Raw genomic sequence first — 26919 nt, forward strand, 5'->3', positions numbered from 1 at the left:
CTGGGCAGCTTCCAACATAGTATAAAATAACACATGAAATAGCAAACACTAAAAGCTTTCCAATACAAGTCTGCCTTCATCCAACACTGTTTCTGAGTGTCTTGTGCCAAGTTTAGCTCATTTGTTCTAGCACTACACAAATCAACCTGTGTTCAGAGTTACAATGACACAAGATATCAGACACCTTTAAATTATATGAGTGGAGTGATACATTTCACAGAATCATCACTGTACTCTTTAAAGACTTGTGTAGTGTTGTAAAATGTTACTACCTTTTGCATAGATTCCATAACTATGGAAAAGGCCTACCCCTATTATAAAGTAAAACATGATGGATATCAGTGCCATCAAAGATTCTATGCCATCTCAAGTGATAGATGAGCAAGGAATGCAGTACATGTTGTGATTGCCATTAATGGTCCGCCATTAATGGTTCATCCAGAGGCTGGGCGCTTAGAAATGCAAGCGCACATTCAGTATATTTATTGTTTTCTGACCTGTTTTAAATTTTGCATCTTGAAAATGTTGATATACAGTATATGTAAGTATTCTACGTAATTCCCCCCTTCCCACACACATGGCTCTCATATTTAAGCCCAGTATGTTCTTGATTTAATTGCTTCCCTTTGCCTACTACTCTTTTGTGCTCTGATCTGAACCGGCAAACCCTTTCAGGATTGCTATTCCTGATAGTTGTAAGGTCCGATTGCTAGGACTGGTGACAGGACAGCATCCTCCATGGCAATAAACTGGCTTAATGGAATGTAGGGCAGGGCATGTGACACACAGCCCTGTCCTCCAACACCTCACTGTTGCCTCTTAGGATATGTCACCAAATGCAGCTCATTCACTCTTGTCTAATGGTAGAGCAGGCCCTGAAGATATTACACTTCCACTAACATTTACCACTTGGTGATATAGGCATTGATCTTGCCATAGTGAGAAATGCTACATGAAAAAACAGATAATTTCTTCTGGTAAACAAATTAAAGTATGCTCTTGGGGAGTATCAGGCTAGCAGTCTCCAGGCACCCCAACAGATCCATATTTCAAAAGAGAAAAGAAAGACAGAGCCCAAATAGAAAGGAAATAAGACCAAAGAAAGAAGTCAATAGCACTGGCACTAGAAATCTTGTTGACCAGAAATGTAAAAGCAGATGTAACAATCAAAGTTCTGAGAAATCACAGAAATAGAATGAGAAACATGTGAAACAGGTAAACTAAGAATTTCCTAGCCAGCATTATTCATCATGGATGATGACCTGTGTTAGAATAACGAGAAAGCAACATAGTTCTTCATTATCTTTAGCTTCTTCTAATGAACTGGTGTAACTTTGTAATCTGGAGCTCTGAAAGAAAAGATGAAATGTCTCTGTTTCAGAGGCAATGAGAGAAAACATTAAGTAAGACTGCTCCAAAGATTTTAACCTCCATTAAACATACAGCAGCAACAACAACAAAACATTTTTACTAGGTAGGAATTTTAAGGTGTGATAAGAAGACTTCTATAACAGAGGGAATGTCTATACATTATCATGGCAAACAAGTTTGTTGGAGGGTATGATCTGTCCTGGAACCTATTTCACATCTCATTGGGTAGCTGACTAAAATCTGATTTATACACGTTCTCTTGTTTTGTCTCCCTTGGTGTCCTGAGATGATTGTTTTTGAAGGCAGACACCAGCTCATTAGAGGATGCTAAAGATGATGAAGAACTATGTTGCTATCTTATTATTCTAACACAGATCATCCTCCATGTGAATAATACTGAATAGGAAATTCTGAGTGTACCTGTGATATAAACAGACTTCCAAACCACCTTGTCTCTTTGACTTTTCCTGCAGACCCTAGACATACAAAGGATTCTAAAAATGGTAGAGCAGGCTACCTCATTTGACCCTCCTCCAGGGTAAATAGTACCATCCAGCTGTTTGTACCCCACAAAGACTTTCCTCCCTGCTAGCTTGGAAGCCAGTCATTTGCTTTTCCTCACACCATCTGCAGTACAAGAGAGCTGATGGTTCATTCTTGATAAAGACAGAATGGTCTCCAACCATGCCCCTTTCCTACAGATGCTTCAGCTTGCATCTGAATGGCTTCACATGAAATGGTGGGATTCCCGCCCTTGCATAATTATGGACTCATCCACGCAATCATGGTTATTGTGAGAAGGTGGTAATAATAATCACTAGTCTGCAATCATGAGTCTGCTGATAATGTTGACAGAAGTGAGCATCTTTAACTTAAGCAAATGTGAGCTCTTTAAAAGCAGAATGCCTGCTCTAAAGAGGCCAAGTAGTGGAGAAAGGACAAGTGATAACAGTGCTTGGATTTCACTGTAGTACATTTAGGCCACCCCAGATTAATTGATGAAAAGTTCCACCCTCTCCCCTTGGTTGGTTGGGCCACATAGCCCAGCTCCCTCTGCCAGCATAACTGTTTGCATTGCCCTTAGTGCCTGCTGTCATTACTTTGCAGACCTTCATGAAATTTAACTGCCTACCACTGCATATAATTCATATATATAAGAAACAGTGTCCCATAGAGTCAAACACAGCTTTTGTGTCCATAGCTGCCAAGAGATCGCTGGACTCAAGCACTCAGTGTTGATAGGAGAGGAATTGTGACATAATGTTTTATCTGTCTTGTTTATAGCTTATGGACACACAGCACTCATTAAACTTTAGATGTGTAGGCAGCAGAGAAGATGGCTATGGCTTAGACTAACTTCTGCTACACAAGCTGTGCTTGAAAAGTTATTGAAAGGTAGAGTTTCAAGGGAAAGGGTTTCAGGGCAGCATTGTAGGTTCTCTATTCCCTCAGGTGATTGAGCGGGTGCTACTGAGCAGCTGAACTGGGCTGGCCAATGAATATACGAAATGACTCAACCGGAAAGCATTGTGTTTCAGATGATATATGATGATATGAAAGCTCTGCCTGCATGTTTGATATCTGATAGTTCATTTGTACTTGATGCCCTTTTTAAACACGGAACATATATGTAAGAACCAGTTAGAAGTGGGTTGGGGTGGCTCTGGGATGCTCTTGTGAGATCTCACAGGGCAATTCAAGTTCCTGCAAGATCTTGTGATTTTTGTGTATGTACAGAACCCTTAGAACTGACCCTCCCCCCCGTAAAATGAGGGATTGCAGTACTTCCACTCTGAAATGACTCTGTGAACAAACAGAAATTAAGAACTATGCTTCTTACATTAATGTGGAAGGAAACTACTAAGTGACAGACCTTTGTTGGTAACAGTTTATAACAGTACTTTTGGACATGGGCTTGAGAAAGGAGTAAAGGATTATAGCAATGCTATACTGGAGTTTGTTACAATTGGTGGGCTTTAAATGTGAGAGTGACAAGTAAGCCTTAGGTCACTAGAATATGACTTTTTCCTCACTTACAGAAGTGAAAAACAGATGTACACCTGTTCAAGTGAGAAGACTATTAAATGTAGGTGAAGTAAGAAGGTGTGATTCTCAGATGCTTCAAAGCTGAAATCACATTGGGACATGAACAGTTGTATCGTTTACTCATCTGTTATAAACTGGCCACAAACTAGCCATTAACAGGACAATTACTTAGATTTGACTTCATACCTGTTTATTTTGTTAAATTTAATATCCCACCCTTCACTCCCTGAAACTCTTAGGGAAGCTTACAGCGTCTATTACAATGCGTTTGACAATAAAAGCCACAAATTGGGCATTTGGGAGTTGATAAAAAGCTGGTATAGCATTGTGGCAAAGAGACTATGGTTGCATACACACCATACATTTAAAGTCCATGGCTTCCTCCAGAAAATCCTGGGAACTCACAGAGCTCCATTTTCAAGCACCCTTAACAAACTAGAGTTCCCAGGATTTTTTTTGGGAGAAGTAATGAGCTTTAAATCTAATGTGTTTATATATAAAAAAGGTAAAGGTACCCCTGCCCGTACGGGCCAGTCTTGACAGACTCTAGGGTTGTGCGCTCATCTCACTCTAGAGGCCGGGAGCCAGCGCCGTCCGCAGACACTTCCGGGTCACGTGGCCAGCGTGACGAAGCTGCTCTGGCGAACCGGCACCAGGGCAGCACACGGAAACGCCGTTTACCTTCCCGCTATAAAGCGGCACCTATTTATCTACTTGCACTTAAGGGTGCTTTCGATTCGAACTGCTAGGTGGGCAGGAGCTGGGACCGAACGACGGGAGCTCAACACATCGCGGGGATTCAAACCGCCGACCATGCGATCGGCAAGTCCTAGGCTCTGTCCCAATGTGTTTATATATATATATATATATATATATGGTACAGAACTTGGACTTACAAGATTGATGGAGATTTAATTTTCCAATAGTTAAAGGAAATTTTCACACTAAAATGCTGATGAATTTTAACAAAATTGCAAACTGATGTGGAAATGTGGAGAACTGAATTTAAGGCTGAATTTATTTATTTTTTTAAAAATAAGAGGAACTGATATTGACAGATCCATCCATCTGTGGAGTTATTAGCTGTGTACATGTGCATAGGTCACCCTTGGCTCATTTCAGTTCTCTGTCTGATGGAATTTGTCCACTTCTTAAGTTTCTTCCCTCACATAACACCCCACACTTCCCTTTCAGGCTGAGACAGAAAGGAAGTTTTGAAATTCCGTCCACTTCCAAGATAGCTGCATTTCTAAGTGACTCCCATGTTATAACATGCACTCACATTCAACTCTGTTAACATATTCCAGGAATAGCTATTCATAGCTACCAGAGCATTTAGGGAGGGAAAGACACATTTGTTGTTGTTGTTTAGTTGTTTAGTTGTGTCCGACTCTTCGTGACCCCATGGACCAGAGCACGCCAGGCACTTCTGTCTTCCACTGCCTCCCGCAGTTTGGTCAAACTCATGCTGGTAGCTTCGAAGACACTATCCAACCATCTCATCCTCTGTTGTCCCCTTCTCCTTGTGCCCTCCATCTTTCCCAACATCAGGGTCTTTCCCAGGGAGTCTTCTCTTCTCATGAGGTGGCCAAAGTACTGGAGCCTCAGCTTCAGGATCTGTTCTTCCAGTGAGCACTCAGGGCTGATTTCCTTAAGAATGGATAGGTTTGATCTTCTTGCAGTCCATGGGACTCTCAAGAGTCTCCTCCTTGCAAAGTATAGGGTAGAAGGGAGACTCTACTGCAACATGCGAAGCAACTCAAAGTAAACTCAAGACCTGCAAGAACTAGCCCTACCTGATGTTGAAGTAAGCAGGGAAGAAACGTTAGCTATTATTGTTGTATGGAATAATTTTCAATGCTGCAGCAAAAATTATGGGAGAAGGAAGTCTGGAAGTCATACAATGTACTGTAGAGCACAGGAAAAAAATACCATCTGTCTAATCGCTGGTGTTTTCTGCTTATCAGTCTTCTGAAAACTGAGTCACCCAACTATAGAATGAAGCTGAAAATATTAGGGGTGAAGGATGATTAGCACTGGATTTGAAAGTACTACTTTGCCCCCAAAGTATTTCAATGGCATCACATTAAATTTGAAAGGATTCATTGTATCACCTACTTCAGTCTCCAGCCAAATAAGGCAGGATTGGAAAGCATTTACCAAAGGGGTCTGCCAAGACAGATCCAACTATTATATCTAGGGACAGGCAAACAGACACCTATAAGCTTTGACTTCTTATGGAAGGAAAGAAATTGGAAATGTGAACTGTTGCATGGGCCACAGCCTGCACCTTAAGAAGGACAGGAGGTGAGCCATGAGCTAATTCAATTCCTGTGATCATCACAACTGCCAGGTGGAAATCCCTTAAAGTAGCCCTATAATCTCTATAATTTACTTACTGACTCTGCCAACTGACTGTCCTGGGTAGCATGGTAAGGCAATTAGTGATAGGGTGAAAATCAAGGTATCAGACCAAAGTTTAACCCACAACAAACTTGAAAAGCACGAAATGAACAGTTACCATGATTATGTTTCTGGGAGGTGGGGGCTATTGTTTAGAAAACAAATTTAGTAGTTAACTATAAGAACAATTTGGAAAAGGAAGGCAAGATACTTAAGAATTCTTAAGCCCTAAGAATAAATCAATTTCAGTTCATCCTAGTCCATTGTCAATGCAGCTTTCAGCCTTTATGCTTTCAGCTTTGCTTCTTTTGTTGCTGGAGTCTCGTTCTTTTGCAATACTCTCCATCCTGGTTTCTTTTGAATTCAAGCCTTTTCTCTCATGAATTTTCCAACTATTCACTCCTGCCTTTTGCCAGTTTAACTTATATCCACTATTGAATAGTTACTGTTCTAACTCCCAACCTCTCGGCCAGTCGGAAGGGCAGTAAAGTCTCTATTTCCCATAGCAACTAGGTCACTCTTTCCTCCTCAAGTTTCTGTTTTCTGGGCTGACCTGTTATGCCTCTTGTGACCAACTGAACAGAAAACAGTCATTTTCCAACTAAGAACAAAACACATAATGATCGAACATTTTCATTCTTGCACACTAGTGTGTGGAATTGTCACCATGTGGCTCAAGGGTGAGAGAAAGGTGGTATCTTTCAACAGCTTGGTATTTAATAGAAGAAATAAATTAAAATATATCATTCAAGTGAGCAGCAGAAAGCTAAAGAAAAACTCTCCACCAAGATATGATGTAAAGTGAATAATATTTTAGGAAGAGGAAATACAATTAAATGTTTTTGGACACCCATGTCTTGTATTGGACAGAGATTAGGGCGGAATATATAAAACCTACATTTATATCATTAAGTGTCACAATCACACAAATATTTGTACTTCATGATGCTTAGGTGAAATCTGCAGCTTCTCAGCATGTTATTATTAATTATATTTTTATTCTTGCTTTATTCTTGTACATCTAGCACAACATAAATATCTGGTATTGCCACACTTCCAGGCTTCCTTCAAGAAGAGCCTTCTATGAAGGGAAATGTATAAAATATGAAGTATCAGGAATATCAGTAGTAAAGTGGTATTGCTCATTTCAACTTGTCACCTGCATCCTTTTAGTCTCTGGCACACATATTTTCTGTTTGTTCTAGTTCATTGAACTGAGTGGGACTTCATTTGCAGTCTGTCTTAGCCTCACTTTCACAACATCCATATAGTCCACAAGCTTTAAACCATAAAGCACCCTTTGAAGGAATATCAGAACTCAAGTATATATAGAAGCAGCTGTCCAGTGCTGATGGTAAGCTGTCATGGGCAGCAAAATGCCCATGGCCATTGGCATGGATGAAATTGCAGGCACCCAGTGGTCACTGCATCTCTGCTAGCTGCGGGCAGTTTGCCCAAGCCACCTGCATCTCTCGTGCCACCACTTCGTAATGAAGTTGATAAAAAAGTGAATCAGGGCAGCCAAGTAAACAGCAGTTGGATGTAAATGGAAGTTATTAAGCAACAGATGCAGAAGGATTCTTGAGCTGTGAACTCACTATATGAATACTGGAAGTCATAACACCTTAAAACAGCAAACTCAGATGGCAAGTACAAACAGAAGTGAGCCAAAAGAGAGGCACTGAAAAACATAAAGTAAGGATCAGCATGCTCAGGGGTAGCCTGAGGTTTGCAGAAGTGCAAACTCTCACCAGCCATGTTATAGAACAGTGCCTGGATGAGGGGTTATAAACTGAATTTAAATCCTGGTAAGATGGAAGCTCTGGGTGAGCGGTTCCCATGTTCAGGATTGGCCAGTGTCTGTTCTGGATGGGGCTGCACTCCTTCTGTAGAAGCAGAAACACAGTCTGAAGGTAATCCTGGAGCCAGTTTTTTTATAACTTGAGGATATAAAACCAAGTATGTGTAGTAGCCAAGGAATGTTGAATATCAGTGGGAGAAGAAAAACACGAGAAGAGCATGGCTGTGGGGAACCCTGCACTGGAGCAGACTTCTTGTTGTTTAGTCATTTAGTCGTGTCCGACTCTCCGTGACCCCATGGACCAGAGCATGCCAGGCACTCCTGTCTTCCACTGCCTCCCACAGTTTGGTCAAACTCATGCCGGTAGCTTCGAGAACACTATCCAACCATCTCATCCTCTGTCATCCCCTTCTTCTTGTGCCCTCCATCTTTCCCAACATCAGGGTCTTTTCTTCTTGCAGTCCATGGGACTCTCAAGAGTCTCCTCCACCACCATAATTCAAAAGCATCAATTCTTCGACGATCAGCCTTCTTTATGGTCCAGCTCTCACTTCCATACATCACTACTGGGAAAATCATAGCTTTTACTATACGGACCTTTGTTGGCAAGGTGATGTCTCTGCTTTTAAAGACTTATTAGGAAGTGATAATATGCTGCAACATTTTGTTGCTGGTCCTTTTTGCCTAGTTAGAATCATACACAAAGAAATAATGTCCTCAGTTAAGTTAATGTGCTGTACCAAGCAGCAACAGAAGCCACTCTGGTATATGACAGCATTGAAAGGTATGGAAAACCCAATGGCAAGTCAAAGGTCATCTTGGTACAGTTAAGACTAAACAGCACAACTTCACCAGGCTAATGGATGAGTGGCACATTTAGATGAAGAACTGGGGGTGAATATAATGTGAAGCCAGAAAAAAAATAAAAGTCAGTCAGTCGGCCATTTCATTTGCAGATTTCAGATCTGATCATTTCTCCATTGGTGCCATATATTAAGTAAGGCATGTTAAATTATTGAGTGTTGGCTATTGCTAATGAAAAAGGTACACTCTGATTCCATCATGATTTGGAGGTAAATGTAGAGGGAAAACATTGTAAGAGGTTTTGCCTGTAGAAATAACAGGAGATTCAGAGTAACAATGTAGCATCAACAATAATGAAAATTGCTTTGGGCATCCAGATTGTACAAGCAATTTTTTTAGTAGAATGATACTGCTTGTTAGGAATACATCACTTTAGAGCTAGATAGACGTAAGAGATGTTAAGTAAAATATACATTCCTTCTAGATAGAAACATTAGAAGAGATCAATGTGAGTACAAGAGATTTAAAGATCAATATAACAATCAATTACAGAATGATTGCTCACCAAATCTACAGAGGAGGAGGGGAAGGGAGAAGCAATGCGTTTCAATTACATGAAATTAACTTTTAGTTAAACATTGAGAAAAATACAATGCAGCTCAGTAAGAAAATAATGTTCTGAGAAGAACTGTAGAGTTCCGTACTTTCAAGAGAATTCAAATGCCATGGATGGGCTATAGATGGCCAAGGCAGAGCCAAAACTGATCAAAGATGGGCAATGGACAAAAGCTGTAGTATTGATTGGGAACCAGCAGATATGCAGAGAAACAAGGAGGCCAAAAGAAAGAAAGCCAGATTAACAAAGACAAAGGCTATGTAGACATAGCCTTTGAAATGTGCAGAGGCTATTTTTTCCAGTGTGCTTTTATACGTAGTCATTTACAATTGCACATACCTTCACACCATCTAAAGGGGCATCTGCTATCCATGTGGTCTGTACACATAGGTTTTCAAATTAGTGTGCAACCATGTTATCTATTCTCCTCAATTCCTGTTCCTATTATTATTATTATTATTATTATTATTATTATTATTATTATTTCTTCTTCTTCTTCTTAAGGAGAAGAAGAAGATACAGAGGGGCTGGAAACTGGTGGGGTGATATTTATCAGTATACATAGGTGGCTAAGCAGCTGCTTCCTGTTTCTCTTATTTCATTCATAGACAAGTTAAACATTGGGGGTGGGAGGTGGCACTCGCCCTGCAACATCAGCACGTCTACCTCAAAAGGAGTTGACCTGAGAAGCTGCTCACCGTGGCGCATGTAGGCAGCAAGCGCATGAGAAGTACATTCTTGGCACAAAATGGAATATAACGGTTCCAGCAGAATGCACTTTATATCCACAAATAGAATGGGACATATCCAATATAAAAGTCTAATATTTTTGTCTTATTGTTATTGCACCAATTGGTTACATTTAATGTTTCAATAAGAATCTCATCCTGGTTCTTTAAAATTCATAGCAGTGTGGTGTGTGTGTGTGTGTACCTCCATAGAACAGTACTGATCATCCCCAGGTAGGGGTGTGTGTGTGTGTGTGTGTGTGTGTGTGTGTATTTCACATAGAGAAGCAAAAGTGTGATGCAAGTGATCATAGACATAGCCAGCAATAACAGCTGTGATTTTGGTGGCTGTAAAAATGTGTTTTCATAATCAATATAGGGACTAAGACATTTGCTTTCGATCTTGTATGTGCTTTGCCTAGTTTTTACATGACTTTGTTAATGCCAGTACCTACTTGAGAAAAAAGTCAATAATTTATTTTTATTTTTCATTACTAAATTTATGTCCTGACCTGTCTCTCAACGAAATGGTCCTATGTATGTCATATATGCACATATGTATCTTGTGTGGCTTGTAGGTTGACAAAATATACTTTTAAACAGAATCAGGAGAAAGAGCATATAAAAATTTGTAATCTTTAAGCATCCTGTTGGATTTGCAGAGAGTCAAGGGCATAAGGTCTCCAAATGGAGATGGCTGGCTAACGCTTCATGCAGGGAAGGAAAAAAAAATCGTATTTTCCGCTGATGGTAATTTTATCTCTGCAATTAGTAGAGCAACCTTCACAAAAGGCATTATTCACATGTATTCAAAGGGAACTTTGATTGTGAAAAGCTTCTGTAGGCCAGAGCTTCAGCAGCTGAGGTGCGACTGAAAGCCTGCTGAAAAGCGCTCGTTTTCACTCTCTCGTTTCAAATTCATCTCCCTTTTATGGCACTTCAGTCCCAGCATATCTTGTGCTGCCAATTATTGTTTCCTTTTAATAAAGTTGTGAATAAATCTAGCAAAAGCAGAGAACTGGGAGCGCTAGGCAGTCAAGAAAAATGCGGGAAGCTTTGAGCACAAAACACCAGTTTGACTAAGGCCTAATTCTTATGTTATCCCATAATAACATCAGAAGAACCGACTGGATCAGGCCAGTACCTCATCTAGTGCAGCAACTGGATCTCACAGTGGCCAGCCACTGTGGTTATCAGCCATGTTAGCTGCAACTATCACACGTTTGCTTGGTTTTGTGGAAGGGCAACTGTGAATTAGCAGCCAAGTTTTCCCAGAAGTGCAAACAGAAACAAAATCGTTCAGTTGATAGCATTTATCAAATCATAAGCCTATCTCCATTCATGATGTGAATTAATGAATTAAAATTGCCTACTGCCTAATCCTTTTGGCTGGAGAAGCCAGCAGTTTGAATCTGGAAACATCCCCATGGGTAGAACATGAGACTCTTAACTTTAACATTGGGTAAAATATCCCTGCATTGCATGTAGCTCGACTAGATGACCCTCATGGTCCCTTCCAACTCTACAAATCTTTGACCTGCTAAATGTCCCTCAATAGACTTCATTTAAAAAATTGGGCAGGGCAAGGGCTGAAGACTTCAGGTACTGTGGTGCCCTTGGAACCCTTGTTTAATCAGATATTAAGAATGACTAAAGACTGGTCAGTGTTCGAAACCTCTATTGTTCTAGGCACATTTTGCAACAGGGAATTTCATTAGCGAAAGCAGTTTCTGAGTTCTGGGTATGGTGCTACGCCTAAGATTTCAGGTTAAAACTACAGATTGGAAGGAAAGGAGGAACTTTTTCTGCCTGCCCACTTCCAGCTACTCGCTGAAGACTGGAGAAGAGACCCTCTTAAGAATATTAGGGTATGGGCAGGGGAAGGACTAGACCATGTGAAAAATGAACATAATATTTTAGCTGCAGTTCATTCATTTTCGGCTTTGTATTCTGGTTATAAAAAGCATGCCTAGACATTCCATTGTTGTGCCCATAACCTAGGTTTAAGGTGCCATTTAGCTCCTAGCTTTCACATCTCAGTTTCTAACACTGAGACTGGTATACACTTTACACCTGGCAATCTAAAATAAAAATAAATGAATGGTTGTATTTGTTTAATGTGACTAATTCAAACTGCCTGGCTTCAGTCAAATATTACCAATAAGATGACAAGTAAAGTATAATAGCAGTAAGCATCTACTACCATTAATTCTCAGAAGATAGTCAGATAAACATGGGACTTAGCTAGATTGGTAAAGAAAAACTGTTTTATATGCATTGTACCGTATTGCCCCAAATATAAGCGGCACCTGAATATAAGCTGCATCTTTTAAATTCAAGGGGGGGGGGAGAGAAAAAAAGACAATACTCAAATATAAGTCACTCCCTTAAAATTCTGCAGGCTCTCACACCCGTTCCATTTTACTGTATGTCTGTTTCAGCAGCGATATTGTAATAGCCAATTTTTGTAAGGTCGCAAATTTAAGCCACACTTTAACTTATCACGGTCAGAACTGGGGGGAAAAGTGAGGCTTATATTCAGGCCAATATGGTATATGCGATATAGCACTGTGGCACCAGATGGCGTTGTGGAGTCCCATCTTTCCCTTCCGGGTTTCCCTGTATGAGTTTACAACACACTTAACTGAATCGCTTCTTTGATGTGTCTAGATCCAGCCATGAGCACCAAAGCAATCCTGGGTATTATGGTTAGTAGCTAGAGTTTTTCCCTCAAAAAGTTCTGTCTCACCACCAGCAGGAGTGGATCTACTATGAAACGAATGAATCTTAAGATTGAGGGCCCCTAATCCTGGAGGGCCCCCAGAAATGACTTTAGTCCACAATGCTTTTTAAAACTGCTTTTAAAAGTGTATCAAGCATGTATATAATATTTCCCTATCTCCCCTAATTTTCACCCCCCTCATTAACTCAAAAACTATGGTGCAAATGATTTTTTAATTCACACCAGTGACTTTGGCATGTGAAATAATCCAGTACAGCAATTTTAATCAAAATCCAAGTTGCTGTTTTTTTTAAAATATGGTGATCTGTCATGGAAAGCCCCCATTGAAGAAGATAACAGTGGTTACCCAGACCTCATTGTGGGTTACAAAGGGGCCCCCATATCATTTCAAGCTCCAGGGCCCCCAACATGTAGGTCCGCCACTGACCGCCCGCCATGATTTCTTACCTTGAACGATCAAATAAACCTGTGAAGTCTTGGGATGATGCAGTGTTTGCACTGAGCATGTGTATGATCCCTCATCATAGACATCCACTTTCTGAATCCGGAGGCTGTATTCCAGAAGAGAAAGTTGTTGGAGCTCTACTCGGGGGTCCAGAGACCACTTGTCTTGTCCAGCAAAAATGATGCCGGAACGATTTAACCAGGCCACCTTGGAGCTTTTGTCTTCTATAAAACACCTGTATGGGATGAAAAAGACAGATATTGGTTTCAAAGAAGTCTTCTGCATATAGAGCCTGTAATACTCTCCATACATCCAAACACTCCCCGAGGCACAAACACATCCACACAAAAATCCACTACAATTGTTACTATACTGTAGTATATTTTAATTAGCCAAGTTCTTTTTATTATTATTTTTAACCATGCTTGTATTGGGCTACACATCTGTCCAGGTCAGTAAAATTTCCTTTTCCAGGATATGAAACCTGACTGGAAACAACTTGTCAGTGAGAGGCATCCACACAAGTGATGTGATATGAACCCATTTTTTAAAAAAACTTTCAGTTCCACTTGCTGTCCATATACTATGTCCCACAACATCTGGAGGGCTACAGGTTTCTCATCCCTCGTTCAAGCAATCTGAATTCATGACATGCCATCTTCTGCTTTCTCTACAGAGGAACCTCTGTATGGTTCAAAAGTTTACAGTACACTACCCTTTTTAAAACTACCTATTTTGTGCAATGGCAAGGACAGTCCCAAAAATGTGTGAATAACTATTTCACTCCTTATTCTCCCCCTCCCTGCTTTTTAAAGAGAGTTCAAGAACTCTTCTTAAGTTTTCTGCACTGTTTATCTCCAGGCTACAAGCTTCTCTCTGACATTGCCAATAGTGAGAACATAAAGTGAAAGTCTTTTTAGTCCTCCCCCCTATATGTACCTAGATGCTGAATGCAGAGCAGACTCAAAATATCCGCAGCCCCCTGCCAGCTTAAGGAGCGAGAGGTCAGGGCTATGAACTGTACTTTCTGTTTGTTATAGGAATGCAGCTGTTACATTATGCATTTATTCTCCAGTTCTGGCTCCCGCTAGCTCCTTTTGGCATTAGAGTTGTGTGCTATCTACCCCCTTTCTTGCCCATTGCTATACTAGACATTTTAATCTTTCCTGGAAACTTGATGCTGCATGCCCCCTAGCCAACAGCAGATCTCCATACAGTGTATTCGCTGCCTAAATGGTATGAGAATTCTGATCTGTTTTTAGCAACCTTCCATTGTGCTTGCCTAAATGTCCTTAGAAAAACCAGGTGATACAGAGGTGAGAAGAAGGAGGGTGAAGATGTAGGGCAGACAGAAACACAGTACGGTTTGCCACCTGGCATGCCCCTAGTTGCAGCTGTCGATAACAGTGGGGTATCTGCTAGCAGGAGGGGGGACTGACAGCCCTTGCAGGCTACATTAGTCATTCAGTTCTTTTATGTAAAAGAATAACAAAGCTCTCAAAAAGTCAGGCCCAGCTGCATCTAGAGGATGAAGTTGACCCAGGAGGCTATACATAGAATCTCACAGCCCTTTTCCTCCAGAGCAATTAATCTGGAATAACTGCTGCTATGGAGCTCCATCAAATTTGCGCTGAATACACTACCTAATATCAATTATTCCCAGGCAAGATTATGATTTTGCTAACATTGCCCTTTGCTTTCACAGGTGAGGGAAAATGAGAGGCAACGCTGAAAAGAAGCGGATGGGAAACAATGGTGTGTTTTGGTTTACAGAAGCACTTCAAACTGCCTAACACATTTCCACCATAGCTTTGAAGGAGGAGCATGCTGAGTACTCAAAACACATAAATGCAATTTGGAGTGCAATGGTAAAATATGCAGCTCTTTTGAACCTTCATTTAGTCCTGACTGCAATGTACAGAACACATGCTCTTTGCAGAAGTGACAAGGTTTGCAATCAATATTAGATGCCAGGTGAGGCTGAGGAGTGTGTTGTGTTGGTGTGGAAACTCTCCATGCAGTTTGAAGAAAGCATGTGAATAACAGTTCTACATATTATATAGAGCAGTGGCCTAGTGCAATGGTGTGTGAACTTTTATGCACCTGGTTCAGACTGGGCCCAACTAGAAAATAATAATAATTTAGGTGTGGTTTGGATCAGGCCTGAATTAAGTTTTCACTAGCAGCATCTAGATTTGATGGTTCTCCAAGAAAAGGAGTGCTGGCATTCACTTGGTGACCATGGGACAGTCATTGCTCCTCAATATGACCTATCTCACAGGGTTATTGATTTAGAAAACAAACAAACCAGGAAGTGGAATAAGATTATATCCCTGGGATATAAACAGTGCTTTTATCTAGGGGTATGCAGGGGTACACATACTCCTGAACATTTTGTGAATCTAAGTTTGGCCTCATTGAGGGGCAGCATTTCAATATGAGTAGGGAAATGAGAGTACCCCCAAACATTTTTTTAAAAGAAAAAAAGCACTGGATATAAATATAAAAAATGAATAACTATGGCTGCTGCTGCAGATCTCAGACTTAAAAGTTCTGAATGTTCTCACAGGCATGCAGAGGAGTATCTGTTGCCACGAGGAGCTGTAGGCATGCATGTATGCGTTTTTCTCAACATTTACGCCCTGCCCTTTTTTATGGTAAATGAGACTCAATGCAGCTTGTTCCTGATGTTTCTTAGGTCAATGGATACTTCTACTGGCTTGGAGGAAAACCCTTCAGTTTGCCTCTATATCTCACTTGATGCATATTTTTCCTTTGCTACTTTGTCTCTGGGGAGTCTAAGCCGAGTCCTTAACCCTTTTTCTGATCAAGGGTCATAGCTCAATGGTAGAGCATCTGTTCTGCATGTAGGAGGTCCCAGGTACAATCCCTTGTATCTCCAGATAGGGCTAACATTTGCTGTCTGAAACCCCAGAGAGCTGTGGCCAGCCAGCTCAACCAATGGGCAGCCTCCTACCTTCCTATGATAGTTGCTATTCTGCCTTTTAAAAGGCAGCTCATTCAACCAAATATACATAAATGCCAGGCATATAATATTTATTTTTATTAATTGTGATTATTTTGCTCTCTGCCTCGATTTAAGTTTCATAGGCTAGTTTGAAAACTTGCTCTCAGTATTTTTAACGATGAACAGAATACGAAGAGACATTTCACTTGCTCTGTATTTCTTGTTCTGTAACTAAATAAAAGCCTCCAGTCTCCAGGGCTGTTGTTCTCTCACCTTTTGTCGGCTCTATTCACACAAGTGTATTTTGAGAGCAGAAGAATGAAGATTGGAACCTAAAGATAAGAAAACTATTTGGCAGTAGGGTTTCAAATGGTTTCTTGGGGGAAAAGTCAGACATTTACAGAGTTCTTCAAACCGAATGTAGGTCTGATCCATATACTACGAACACAGATCACTGCTTTGCTAAAACATTCACAGCCTCCTTTCCTGGTTGTCCCCACTGGCAAACAAGTCTCTATTTGCTCTCTTCAGCATTGCTGGATGCAAATCTGATCTCTAATCATGAAAAGGTGTGAAAATATCACAGGAAGAGACACCTGCACAACAATCTGGCAAGAGATAGTGACTTGCCCAAATTCACCCAGTAAGCTCCAGTATGTTCAACCCAAGTTTATATCCAATATAACACACTAACTCTCCATGCTACTGACCAAAGGCAGAAACATGACCATCTGTCCTCAGTAAAAAAAAAAAAAAAAACCATCCAGAGAATCTGCATGGAAAACCAGTCTCAGTCCATGCACAGAGCTTATTCAGCCCTCACTTGTGCATACAAGTTGTGGTAGAGGAGGACATCACTGAGTTTCTCCAAAGCTTTTATTAATTCCTTGGCAGCTTGTGCAATAAGATAGGTTTTCGTCTTTAAACTGGGGTGCATGAAATCAACAGCCAGATGTGAAAATTCCAAGTATATACATTATTTTGCGTAACACTTTGCCCTGTGATCACACCTTAATAAAGATTTGCATCAAGTTGCTCAAACAGAGGGTAATAAGTGTTAATTCAATACTAACAGAATATTAACTGGCAAGTTAGTTGATGTCCAGACAGCCGCTGCATAGCACCCATCCGATTTTAAGCAACTATAAATGTTTATTAAGGATCAATGAACATAACAATAATTACATCTGAACATTTCCTAGTATACATTTTACATAGCTGTAATTGGCAGCATAATTTAAGGTTATTGGAGAAGATATCCAGCCTTTGTATGAATGCTTTTACATAAATCTGTATCAATATATCTACTTTTTCTGAAAAAAATGTGTTTTATGGGTGACTTAATGTCTACAGACACTCAGACCCAAAATATATTTCAGTTCTTTAATGGAACAGTCCACATGTATCAATGACAGTCACATTGGTGCCAAAAGCCAGCATGTCTTTTGGTGCTAAGAATGACTCATATTCAGTATACGATAGCAAAGTTGTAAAGGCCAGCTCAGTTAAGACAGACAGTACTACACCAGTTTAGGAGGTACAATTGTCAAATATGTTCATGATTTAGGTAAAATTTCAAGATGCAGTAGAATGTTTCATAGAATCATAGAATGAATTTTAGTTGGAAGGGACTTTGAGGACCATCTAGTCCAACCACCTACAATGCAGGAATATTCAGCTGTCCCATTAGGGGATTGAACCTGCAACCTTGGCGTTATCAACACTACTCTAAAACCAACTGAGCTATGACCCTGCATTTCATAAATAGATACAGATGGAAGGTATACCTTAGTGATTTAAACACACACAGGGAGACACACCTGAAATCTTAGCATAAAGAAAGCACAAAAGAGGAAAGGATTTAAAAATAGTTTGGAAAGAGTGCAGTGCATTTTTCTCCTCCAAATGTTAAGTTGTCTCTTTCTGAAAGCACCGCAACCTGCTAAAGCCTCCAAACAAAGCCTGCCTTCCCTTAAGGATCACACCACCACAAGTGCTGACGAGCCAGCTGTAATCTTGCCATTTCACATGAATTTGCAGGATTCAGCTAACAACTTCCCTTGCCACCCATCCTAGCCCCCTGCCACCTCCAGAGCCAGCAGCAAAATGGCAGGAAGGGAAATAAAACGGGATCAAACGCTGCTTGTTCAATGCAAAGCAATGCCGACTCCTGGCAGCCAGAGTAAACAAGCCAGGCAAATTCTCTAAAGTGTTGTAAAGTGTTATCCTGGAAAGCAAATGCTGTTGTTAGACACAATACAGAAAGGGGCAGGGGAGGAACGACATCATAGCAAAGCAAACAAAGATGGTTTCTTTTCATCAGAATGTAAGAAGAGTACTGCTGGATCAGGCCAAGGACCCAGCATCCTGCTTTCACAGTGGCAAATCTGAAGCCATCCAGCAGGACCTGAGCACACTATTTTCCCATTTCGTTTCACTTTTGATTTATGTGCCACCTTTCTATATAGCTCTACACACAAGGCAGTTTACAAGCCGTAGAAACAAAAATCATACAAGAAAGATCCAACACCTACAGTCCGATCCAATGCAAATAAGCAGGTTTTTTTAGAAAAAGAAAAAAAGGTGCTGGTAGTCACCAGGAAGTTGTTACTGTAAGTGCCACACTTCGGACATTTGAAAAAAAAATGTCCCGGTACTGCCTACCTTTAAGTACTCCCAGAAAAAAAGCACAGTAAATAAGTCATAATTAAAAAATGACTTTAAAATAAACAACTTATATCAAATAAAGTAACAGTCCACAATCCATTTAGTATATAATGTTACACAATAAAATTAACTCTCAAAATACCAGCAGATAAAAATAAAACAGAAAAATCACTATCAACAATTACAACAAAACCTTGCTAGACAACAATCAGCACAAATAAGCAGCCATGTCACAATGCCTAAAATACCACAATACATTAGAAAGCATGTAAAAAAATTGACTTGAGCAACAAAGTGCTGGCCAGGGCTGATGAGAGTTGTAGTTGAAGACATCTGGAGGGACACCAGGTTGACAAAAGCTGACCTAAGTATCATCCAGTGGCCGGAATGGGTGCTGCAAGCAGCTCCCCTCTCTCACCACACCCAAGACAAAATTCTTCCCTGGTTGTGGTCCCTCAGCCACCAGCAGTCAGAGGCTTGCTGCCTCCAAGAGCAAAGGTAGAACATAGTCATCCTAGCTGGTAGCCATTGATAGCTGTGCCCTCCATCAAGTTGTCTAATCCTCTTTTAAAGGCATCAAAGTCCCATACGTCTTATGGGAGAGAATTCCTTAATTTAACTATCAGAAGTACTTTATATTGCTAGTCTTGAATCTTTCAACATTCAGTTCCCCTGGGTGCCTCAGAGTTCTATTGTTGTGTAGTTCTCCCTAAGAGAAGGATGACAGTAAAATTTATTTCTGGCCCTATTAACCAAGCAGATGCAGCTAGCCCCAGTGGAAGCCTCTAAACTATGGGAGGGAGGGCTGAGAAAATTTCCTCTACAGGAGGCATGGGAGGAAAGTGGTTGTCCAAGTGCTTCTTGGACAGAAACACAACCTCTTGAAAACAGAACATCCCATTCCAACATGGCTCATGAGGCTGCCATCAAAATCCTAGCCTGCCATTGTTATTTCTCTCTGCAAAGAAAACCTCGTTTCTAGAATTGCATTAGTACATAGCAGAGGAATAAAGTGGATTGTTAGATTTCTGCACTGATTTATAGATGTTTGTTTGAATCTTGTAGAGCCAAAAAACATTTCATGGATACACAATGGGCGGACCTGTTACACCTACCAACTACCACCAATGACAGACTTTAAACTTCCCCAGGAGGTTCCTGAACTCTATAATTCTTTGGCTTCTTAAGCCAAGCAAATAGCTGCACAAGAGTAGCCAAATACTACTGAGACCAAGAACAACAAACTGTTTGCCAGGCTGTGTTCATACTTAACCTTGCATTAGAAGCAAGCATGGTGCAAAAAACGTGTGGAAGGATTCTAAAGACAAATACAACTTCAAGGCTTAATAAAACATTATACCAATGCCAAAGGGCTTGGAGCATGAAATAAAGGGATGCATTTGGGAAAACAACGGCAAAGAAAAACCACAGCAAAAATTCAACCCTATTTTATTTATGAAGAACATTCATCTCTCTATTCAAGACAGTGATTATCAAGATGTGGGGAACATATAGCCTCTCTGGCTGTTGTTGGACTACAACTCCCATCAGCCCCAGCCAGCATGACCAGTGGTCAGGGTGATGGGAGATGTAGTGCAGGAACATCTACAGGGCCAAAGGTTCCCCACCCCAATCAAAATGAAAAATTGATAAAAAAACAGCAATAGACATCCATGTCCACTGCTACTATTTCTGTAAAAGGTATTCCTTTGAATACTGGTATAGGGGTGGCAGGGAAGGACATAGCAGATGAGGCAACAGTGTTTACCCTCCACTGAATGTCTATTTTGCATCAAAGTTCTAGATTCTCATATCCAGACCTGCACCTGCTTGGCTTCAGCAATGTTGCTGCACTACGTGTCTTCTATTATCACATATTATCTAAGAGCTCAAGGCTCCTCCAAACAAGACACCTGGGTTATGAACGTCTAAAATCTGGATATAATTTATGGATCATAGTTACTTAAAGTTATCCATCTGATTTTTACTGGATTGATTCCATGAGGGATTGAAGGGGTATGCCCACCCGTAATAAAATGGGTACATTATGTTTGAAAATTCCATTAATATTTTTTCAACATATAGACATGTTTTCATAGAATCATAGAGTTGAGAGGGACCCATGGGTCATCTAGTCCAACCCCCTGCAATGCAGGGATCTCAGCTAAAGCATCCATGACAGATGGCCATCCAGCCTCTGCTTAAAAGACTCCAGTGAAGGAGAGTCCCCAAACCTTCCAAGGGAGTTGCTTCCACTGTTGAACAGCTGTTACTGTCAGAAAATATGCCCTGATTTTTAGTCAGAATCTCATTTCTTGTAACTTGAAGCCATTTATCTAAAAAAAAACAACCCTGTACACAAGGAAAAATAGACACTGCATTTTTTTTGCTTTCACTCGCACAAAAAATGAATGTCACATGTGAGATAGTCTCTATTGTGGCCAACATTGAAATTGAACATAGGAATTCTGTGTTCAAAATTCTTGAGTAGCCATCAGGTCAAATGAGTAGCTTTGGGAAAAATGCTTTCCCCTACATACAATTCCCCAACCTTGAAACCAGATTCATAGTAATAATTACATCACTTTGGGTACCTCATATGTAGGAATGTATACTATAAATATTAACAACCAACAAACTTTGTTCCATTTTGCTCATTTAGAATTTGCAAAGGTGAATAAGTTCATGACTTCAGAATTCAGGGGTGCACTCCTATGCCCTTTACCTGGGAGTAAGTCCCTTTGAACATAGTGGGCTTTACACTGAAGTAGACTTGCAAGGACGCGGGTGGCACTGTGGTCTAAACCACTGAGCCTAGGGCTTGCCAGTTGGAAGGTTGGCGGTTTGAATCCCCACGAAGGGGTGAGCTCCTGTTGCTTGGTCCCTGCTCCTGCCAACTTAGCAGTTTGAAAGCACATCAAAGTTCAAGTAGATAAATAGGTACCACTCTGGCGGGAAGGTAAATGGCATTTCTATGCGCTGCTCTGGTTTCTCCAGAAGTGGTTTAGTCATGCTGGCCACATGACCCGGAAAAACTGTCGGCTCCCTTGGCCAATAAAGCGAGATGAGTGCCGCAACCCAAGAGTCATTCGCGACTGGATTTAACTGTCAGGGGTCCTTTACCTTTAGACATGCATAGAACAATATTTAGTATTTGATGAAACAGATAAATTCTAGAAAATATTTTTAAACATTGAAATAGATAAATTATGAGAAGGTTTTTTTAAAACAACAACTCCTCAGTTCTTTGAATGCTTGCTTTGAAGGACATTTATTTGGGGGGGGGAGAAGGAGGGGAAGTTTGGCTGGAACTCCTTAATGCTTGCTAATTATCAAGCCTGCCTAGGCTATATGAAACATTCTTTCATATGAGTGGCTGGGGAGACTCAGCCAGATGGGTGGGGTGTAAATAATAAATTATTTATTTATTATTATATCAGAGAACTACAGCACCTGATGCCCTTAAACCCAGTTAAAATGCAAAATGACAATCAGACAGATGGAGCAAAACAGTAATAGATCACAGTGAAAGAAGGGGTGGGGAGAAGCGATATCAAGGCACCCAATGCAGCTACTGAAGAATTAGTTAAAGTCATAGCTTAGCGATGTAAAGACGAACCCTGAAAGGAATGGAGAATAAGGGGAAGAAAATGAGGGCAAGACAGAGACACTGTACAGGTGAAAAAGAGAAAGAAGAAGCAAAAATGTGTGTGTGTGAGAGAGAACTTCAAATCTTCCTGCCTTGCTTCTCCCACACCCAAATATCATTCTACAAACACAGGAATGATCAATGAAGAAAGACATCAGCAAAGCAAGGCACAGAATAAAAAAATAATTCATCAGAGATGATAAAAACTGATCCATAACATTAATAGGTTTGCTTCTCATGCAGTCAATGTTATTATAGCGGTTTCATCTTCATATGCAACACATTTCCCACTTTTAACTAATCTCTGTGTAATAATAAGCACATACAGTATATCGCTTATACTGCAGAAACACCCTTGCATATTTTCCCATATGTTATGTGGGCCTTTTCAAGGTGCCTGACAGATAGCAACATAACAAGTACAGAAGTATCCAGCATTGAGATGCAGTGATGAAGAAAGCTGCATCCATTGCCCTGTTATTTCTCATGCAGCTGTCACAGGCACAGGATCAAAAAAGTCTTGGTGCAAGTGTGTGTTTGTGTGTGTGTGTACATGTGTGTACACACACATATTTTGGATGCAAAGATCAAGATTTGGGGCAAGTAGTCTTTGGTGAGAGAACCTCAGCAGATTTAAAACCACAAAATATGCAGCAAAGGTAAACATGGACATATTGGTTGTTAGACCTTTAAAATTTGCCCTTGTGAGATCCAAAATTTCCCTCTTCCCCCAGCACAGAAGACCACACATTTGTTAAGGTAAAAATTTGTTTACTTACAAATTCTTCAAAGGTCAGATTCATATGCTTTTCCATGCAGCATTCAGGAAAAGGTTGCATAGGTAGTAAAACATGACTTAGTTACAGTGGTGGAAGTTCCTAAATTATTGGTATAGGAACTTCAGCTTGGCTTGTAACAGCCATGTGGTCTGAGTTGCAGCAACTAGCTCAGGCCTTCTCACACCCTGAGCTTCTCAGGTGGAATGAAGGGGAACAAAGTGCTGATTACCTAATCCCTCCCAAGGTGAGCTAAGCCTGCCAGGGCACTCTCATGGTTTTAACTCCTTCATACTTTAATTAGACTCAAGCATGTTGGTTATATGAGGCTGGTTATCCCACAAAAGTTGGTGATAAGCCCATCTCTATGTGTTGCTAGCAGAATACATCTCACCAGTAACCACTAATATCTTTTATAAATGCAGTGACTTTATAATTTTTTGCAGCTCTGCTGGAGGAGGCAAAGATGGAAGAGATATTGACATGGTAGTGAAGATATAAGCACTTGCCATTAGGGAGGCCACAGAATTCCAACAGAAATAAAAACAGAAATAGAAATTGCCTGTTATCGGTTATCAATCCCTTGTCTGGAATGGAAATCAATCCAGTGAATATGATTGGTATTTGATGTTGTTCTTGCTTTCAGTCCTCAAACTATACATAATTGATACACAACCACCCTTTCATGATGTTTTCTTTGCACTGAAATTAATGAGAAGGAATACATTTATTATTATTATTATTATTATTATTATTATTATTATTATTATTAATACCCCGCCCATCTGGCTGAGTTTCCCCAGCCACTCTGGGCGGCTTCCAATCAAGTGTTAAAAACAATACAGCATTAAATATTAAAAACTTCCCTAAACAGGGCTGCCTTCAGATGTCTTTTAAAGAGAAGATAGCTGCTTATTTCCTTCACAACTGAAGGGAGGGCGTTCCACAGGGCGGGTGCCACTACCGAGAAGGCCCTCAGTGCTGGATCTCAGTGTCCAGGCTGAATGATGGGGGTGGAGACGCTCCTTCAGGTATACAGGGCCGAGGCCGTTTAGGGCTTTAAAGGTCAGCACCAACACTTTGAATTGTGCTCGGAAACGTACTGGGAGCCAATGCAGATCTCTCAAGACCGGTGTTATATGGTCCCGGGGGCCATTCCCAGTCACCAGTCTAGCTGCCGTATTCTGGATTGATTGCAGTTTCTGGGTCACCTTCAAAGGTAGCCCCACGTAGAGCGCGTTGCAGTAGTCCAAGAGGGAGATAATGTAATGGCAACATAATTTAACCACAGTGGGCGGGGAGACAACATATTTTTTGATGGAAGATGAAGTGCAGCAGGTTGGAAACAGTGCTGCATGTGATGCTATGACACAGAATGGAAAGTGAGGCCTTCTTATATCCATCCCTGCCATTGTTCTTAGTGTGCATACTGCTCTGGTTGTTGAAGCACAGAGAAATGTAAAGAAAAGTCTAGCATTGACGAATCTTCTGATGTGCTTAACCTACCTGCTTTGCTTCCCATATATTGCTCCTACTTGAAAGCTAAGAACAGCTTTCTGAGCAAGACACATATGCACAGTCTCATTTCCATATCTAAGGCCAGCTCTGAAACACCATCAGCAAATGATGCTCATCAAGAAAGGCACCAAGTGGCAGATTCACTCTCAGCTGTTCTGCTTCTATTCATTTTTAACAATAATGATCACCACACACACACACACACACACACACACACACACACAACTCATCCGCAATGCCTCTGTTCAGTTTAGGGTGCCTCATTTACAGGAAGGTGCAGGCAAGTTGAAGATAGTTTGCTTTTCTTTCTGTGAACTAACAAATAAAGTGGGGCAGGAAGCGTGAAAGAGCTGCAACACAGCTGAGTTGAAAGGGAAGTTTAAGATTTCTAAGTATGTGTAGGTTTGGGTAAGCAAAAACTTGAACCTGTTTGGAGGGACCATGCTAACAAGTCAAAAGCAAGAAGAATCTAAGAAAGAATCAAGAATGTATACAAAGGTCTAGGACTAAACACAAAGGGATGGGCAATGCTACCTCTGCATTTAAGCAAAGGGAGGTAGTCACATCGGGTGTCTGGTTTTGAGTCTCTTCAATTTCTTCATTTCTCTCTCTCTCTTGGGAGATGATAGATAGATAGATAGATAGATGAGATTAATATTTTTTAGTACTGTATATAAGGTGTACTATAAGAGATTCTGTGCCATTTATATTAAGTAGGGAACTAAAGTAAACTTTTTCTCTCCTCTTCTAGCATCTTTGAGTTTTCTGCATGTCACGGATGTGTCACTTTTGTCCACTGTGGGCTGTGTGAGGGAATTATTTGAAAAGGGCTTGAGGCAGGAAACGAGAGAGAAAGAATGCCGGGAATGAGGTCTCTTGGGAGCTTTGATCTAAACTCACCTTCATCCCTGCACCCACAATGAGCCTTTCCAAAGGAAGATGCAGTTATAAATAAATAAGTAGAAGAGAAAAAAGAAATGGCAGGGTTTATTTGATGGAAGACTTTTTCTTCTTTTCTTTTTTACTGTCAGCATGAAAGTTAGGAGCTGATTTATAACTGATCTTTGGGAAGAAGGAAGCAAAGGCTGTAAGGATCAATTGATCTCTCGAAGAGGGACATGGATAAGGCCTGATACTAAGCTGATTCACGGCTATCTTAAGAATAATAACTATAAACAAGTATCTTATTGTGTTGCAGGTTTTATAAGAAGCTTTCTGTTTTAACCTTCAACAGAGCTTACAAGTTGTAACTAGACTGATTTTCATACCTTTTTTAAAACGTTTTTGTGTGTATGTATGTATGTGTACACCCACCCACGCCCTGAAACACTCAGGCAGATGGCCTGTCAAATTCATTGCATTTTAGGGCCTAAGCAGCAAAAAAGACTAGAGCAGGGTGGAAAAATGATTAGAACTTCTCGGCTAACACAAGGTTGTAATAGTCTCACCTTCCCACTCCTCAGCAGACGTTTGCAACAGGCTACAGAAATAATCTCTTTGCATTTCTAATTCTAAACCTCAGGGAGATAAGAGCATAGCTACGTTCATAAGAAGCCTTCTCAGCAACTTAAAAGCCCCTGGTGGCATAAAAGCAGTGATATAATGGGTTCTCGCACACTCACTTTCCCCTTGACAGTGGTTTAGCACCACAGGAATTCAAAGTCTTTTTATCTCTCTGCTTTATTTAACTGGTGTAATTAAAATAAATTGATTTCCCAACCAATTAGTTATCAAATATCTGTAACTACTTTAAAGCTCTGGCATTATTGCTTAATCTCAGAGGCCCCTGCGAGTGATGCCAACCTGCTGTCTCTTTACCTGAACAACTGCTCCTATTAACTTACTCCCAGGTAAGCAAAGCCTGAGGTGTGAAATCTGCAAGGAGGGTGGAAAAGGAGAGAAGAAAATTGATGCTGCTGGACTGGAATACTAATAAGTACATTCTGCTGGTCTTGATAGAAACTAGTGGGCAATGCCAGCTTGATACCACCTGTTAATCAAGGTATGTAAACTAAATATAGTCATCCACAAATGACAGCATGCACACCAGAGATGCTGACGGAGGCAGTGCTAAAAACAGATGGTACTGGCAACAAAGGACACCAGGTCATCGTGTACCAAGCTTATTAACAGCAGATGTTATGTGTGAGTGTGTGTGGTATTTGCTATAGAGAGCAGAGACGAGCCCCCAAGATGAAGGTCTTTCTTGATCCAGCATTTTAAATTATGGCAATTGATTGCTGCATGTGTGTTTTCTCAAACTGAAAAGCTGCATCTTAGAGCTCCTTTTGGGTCCTTATATAATCCTAGCATGGGAGGAGAATGAGCCGGCACTTGCAGCAGGCGATTCTGCTTAGCAAGGGAACCTTTGTGAAGCAGAACCC

At 40.7% G+C, this 26919-nt stretch overlaps 1 protein-coding gene across 1 annotated transcript in view; it reads right to left on the bottom strand.

Annotated features, from left to right (window-relative positions):
* The window catches only part of LSAMP (limbic system associated membrane protein), a gene marked incomplete at its 5' end in the record, with an annotated part of 239036 nt that extends 219535 nt beyond the window's left edge, over positions 1–19501 (bottom strand). The window contains 3 exons of the mRNA XM_083612064.1: positions 12960–13192; positions 18523–18598; positions 19471–19501. Coding sequence (XP_083468190.1) covers positions 12960–13192; positions 18523–18598; positions 19471–19501 — 340 coding nt within the window. The remainder of the gene's footprint in view (positions 1–12959; positions 13193–18522; positions 18599–19470) is intronic.
* Positions 19502–26919: the final 7418 nt, after the last annotated feature.

Source organism: Podarcis filfolensis (genome assembly GCF_964270895.1).
Source record: "Podarcis filfolensis genome assembly, chromosome: 4".
NCBI lineage: Eukaryota > Metazoa > Chordata > Lepidosauria > Squamata > Lacertidae > Podarcis > Podarcis filfolensis.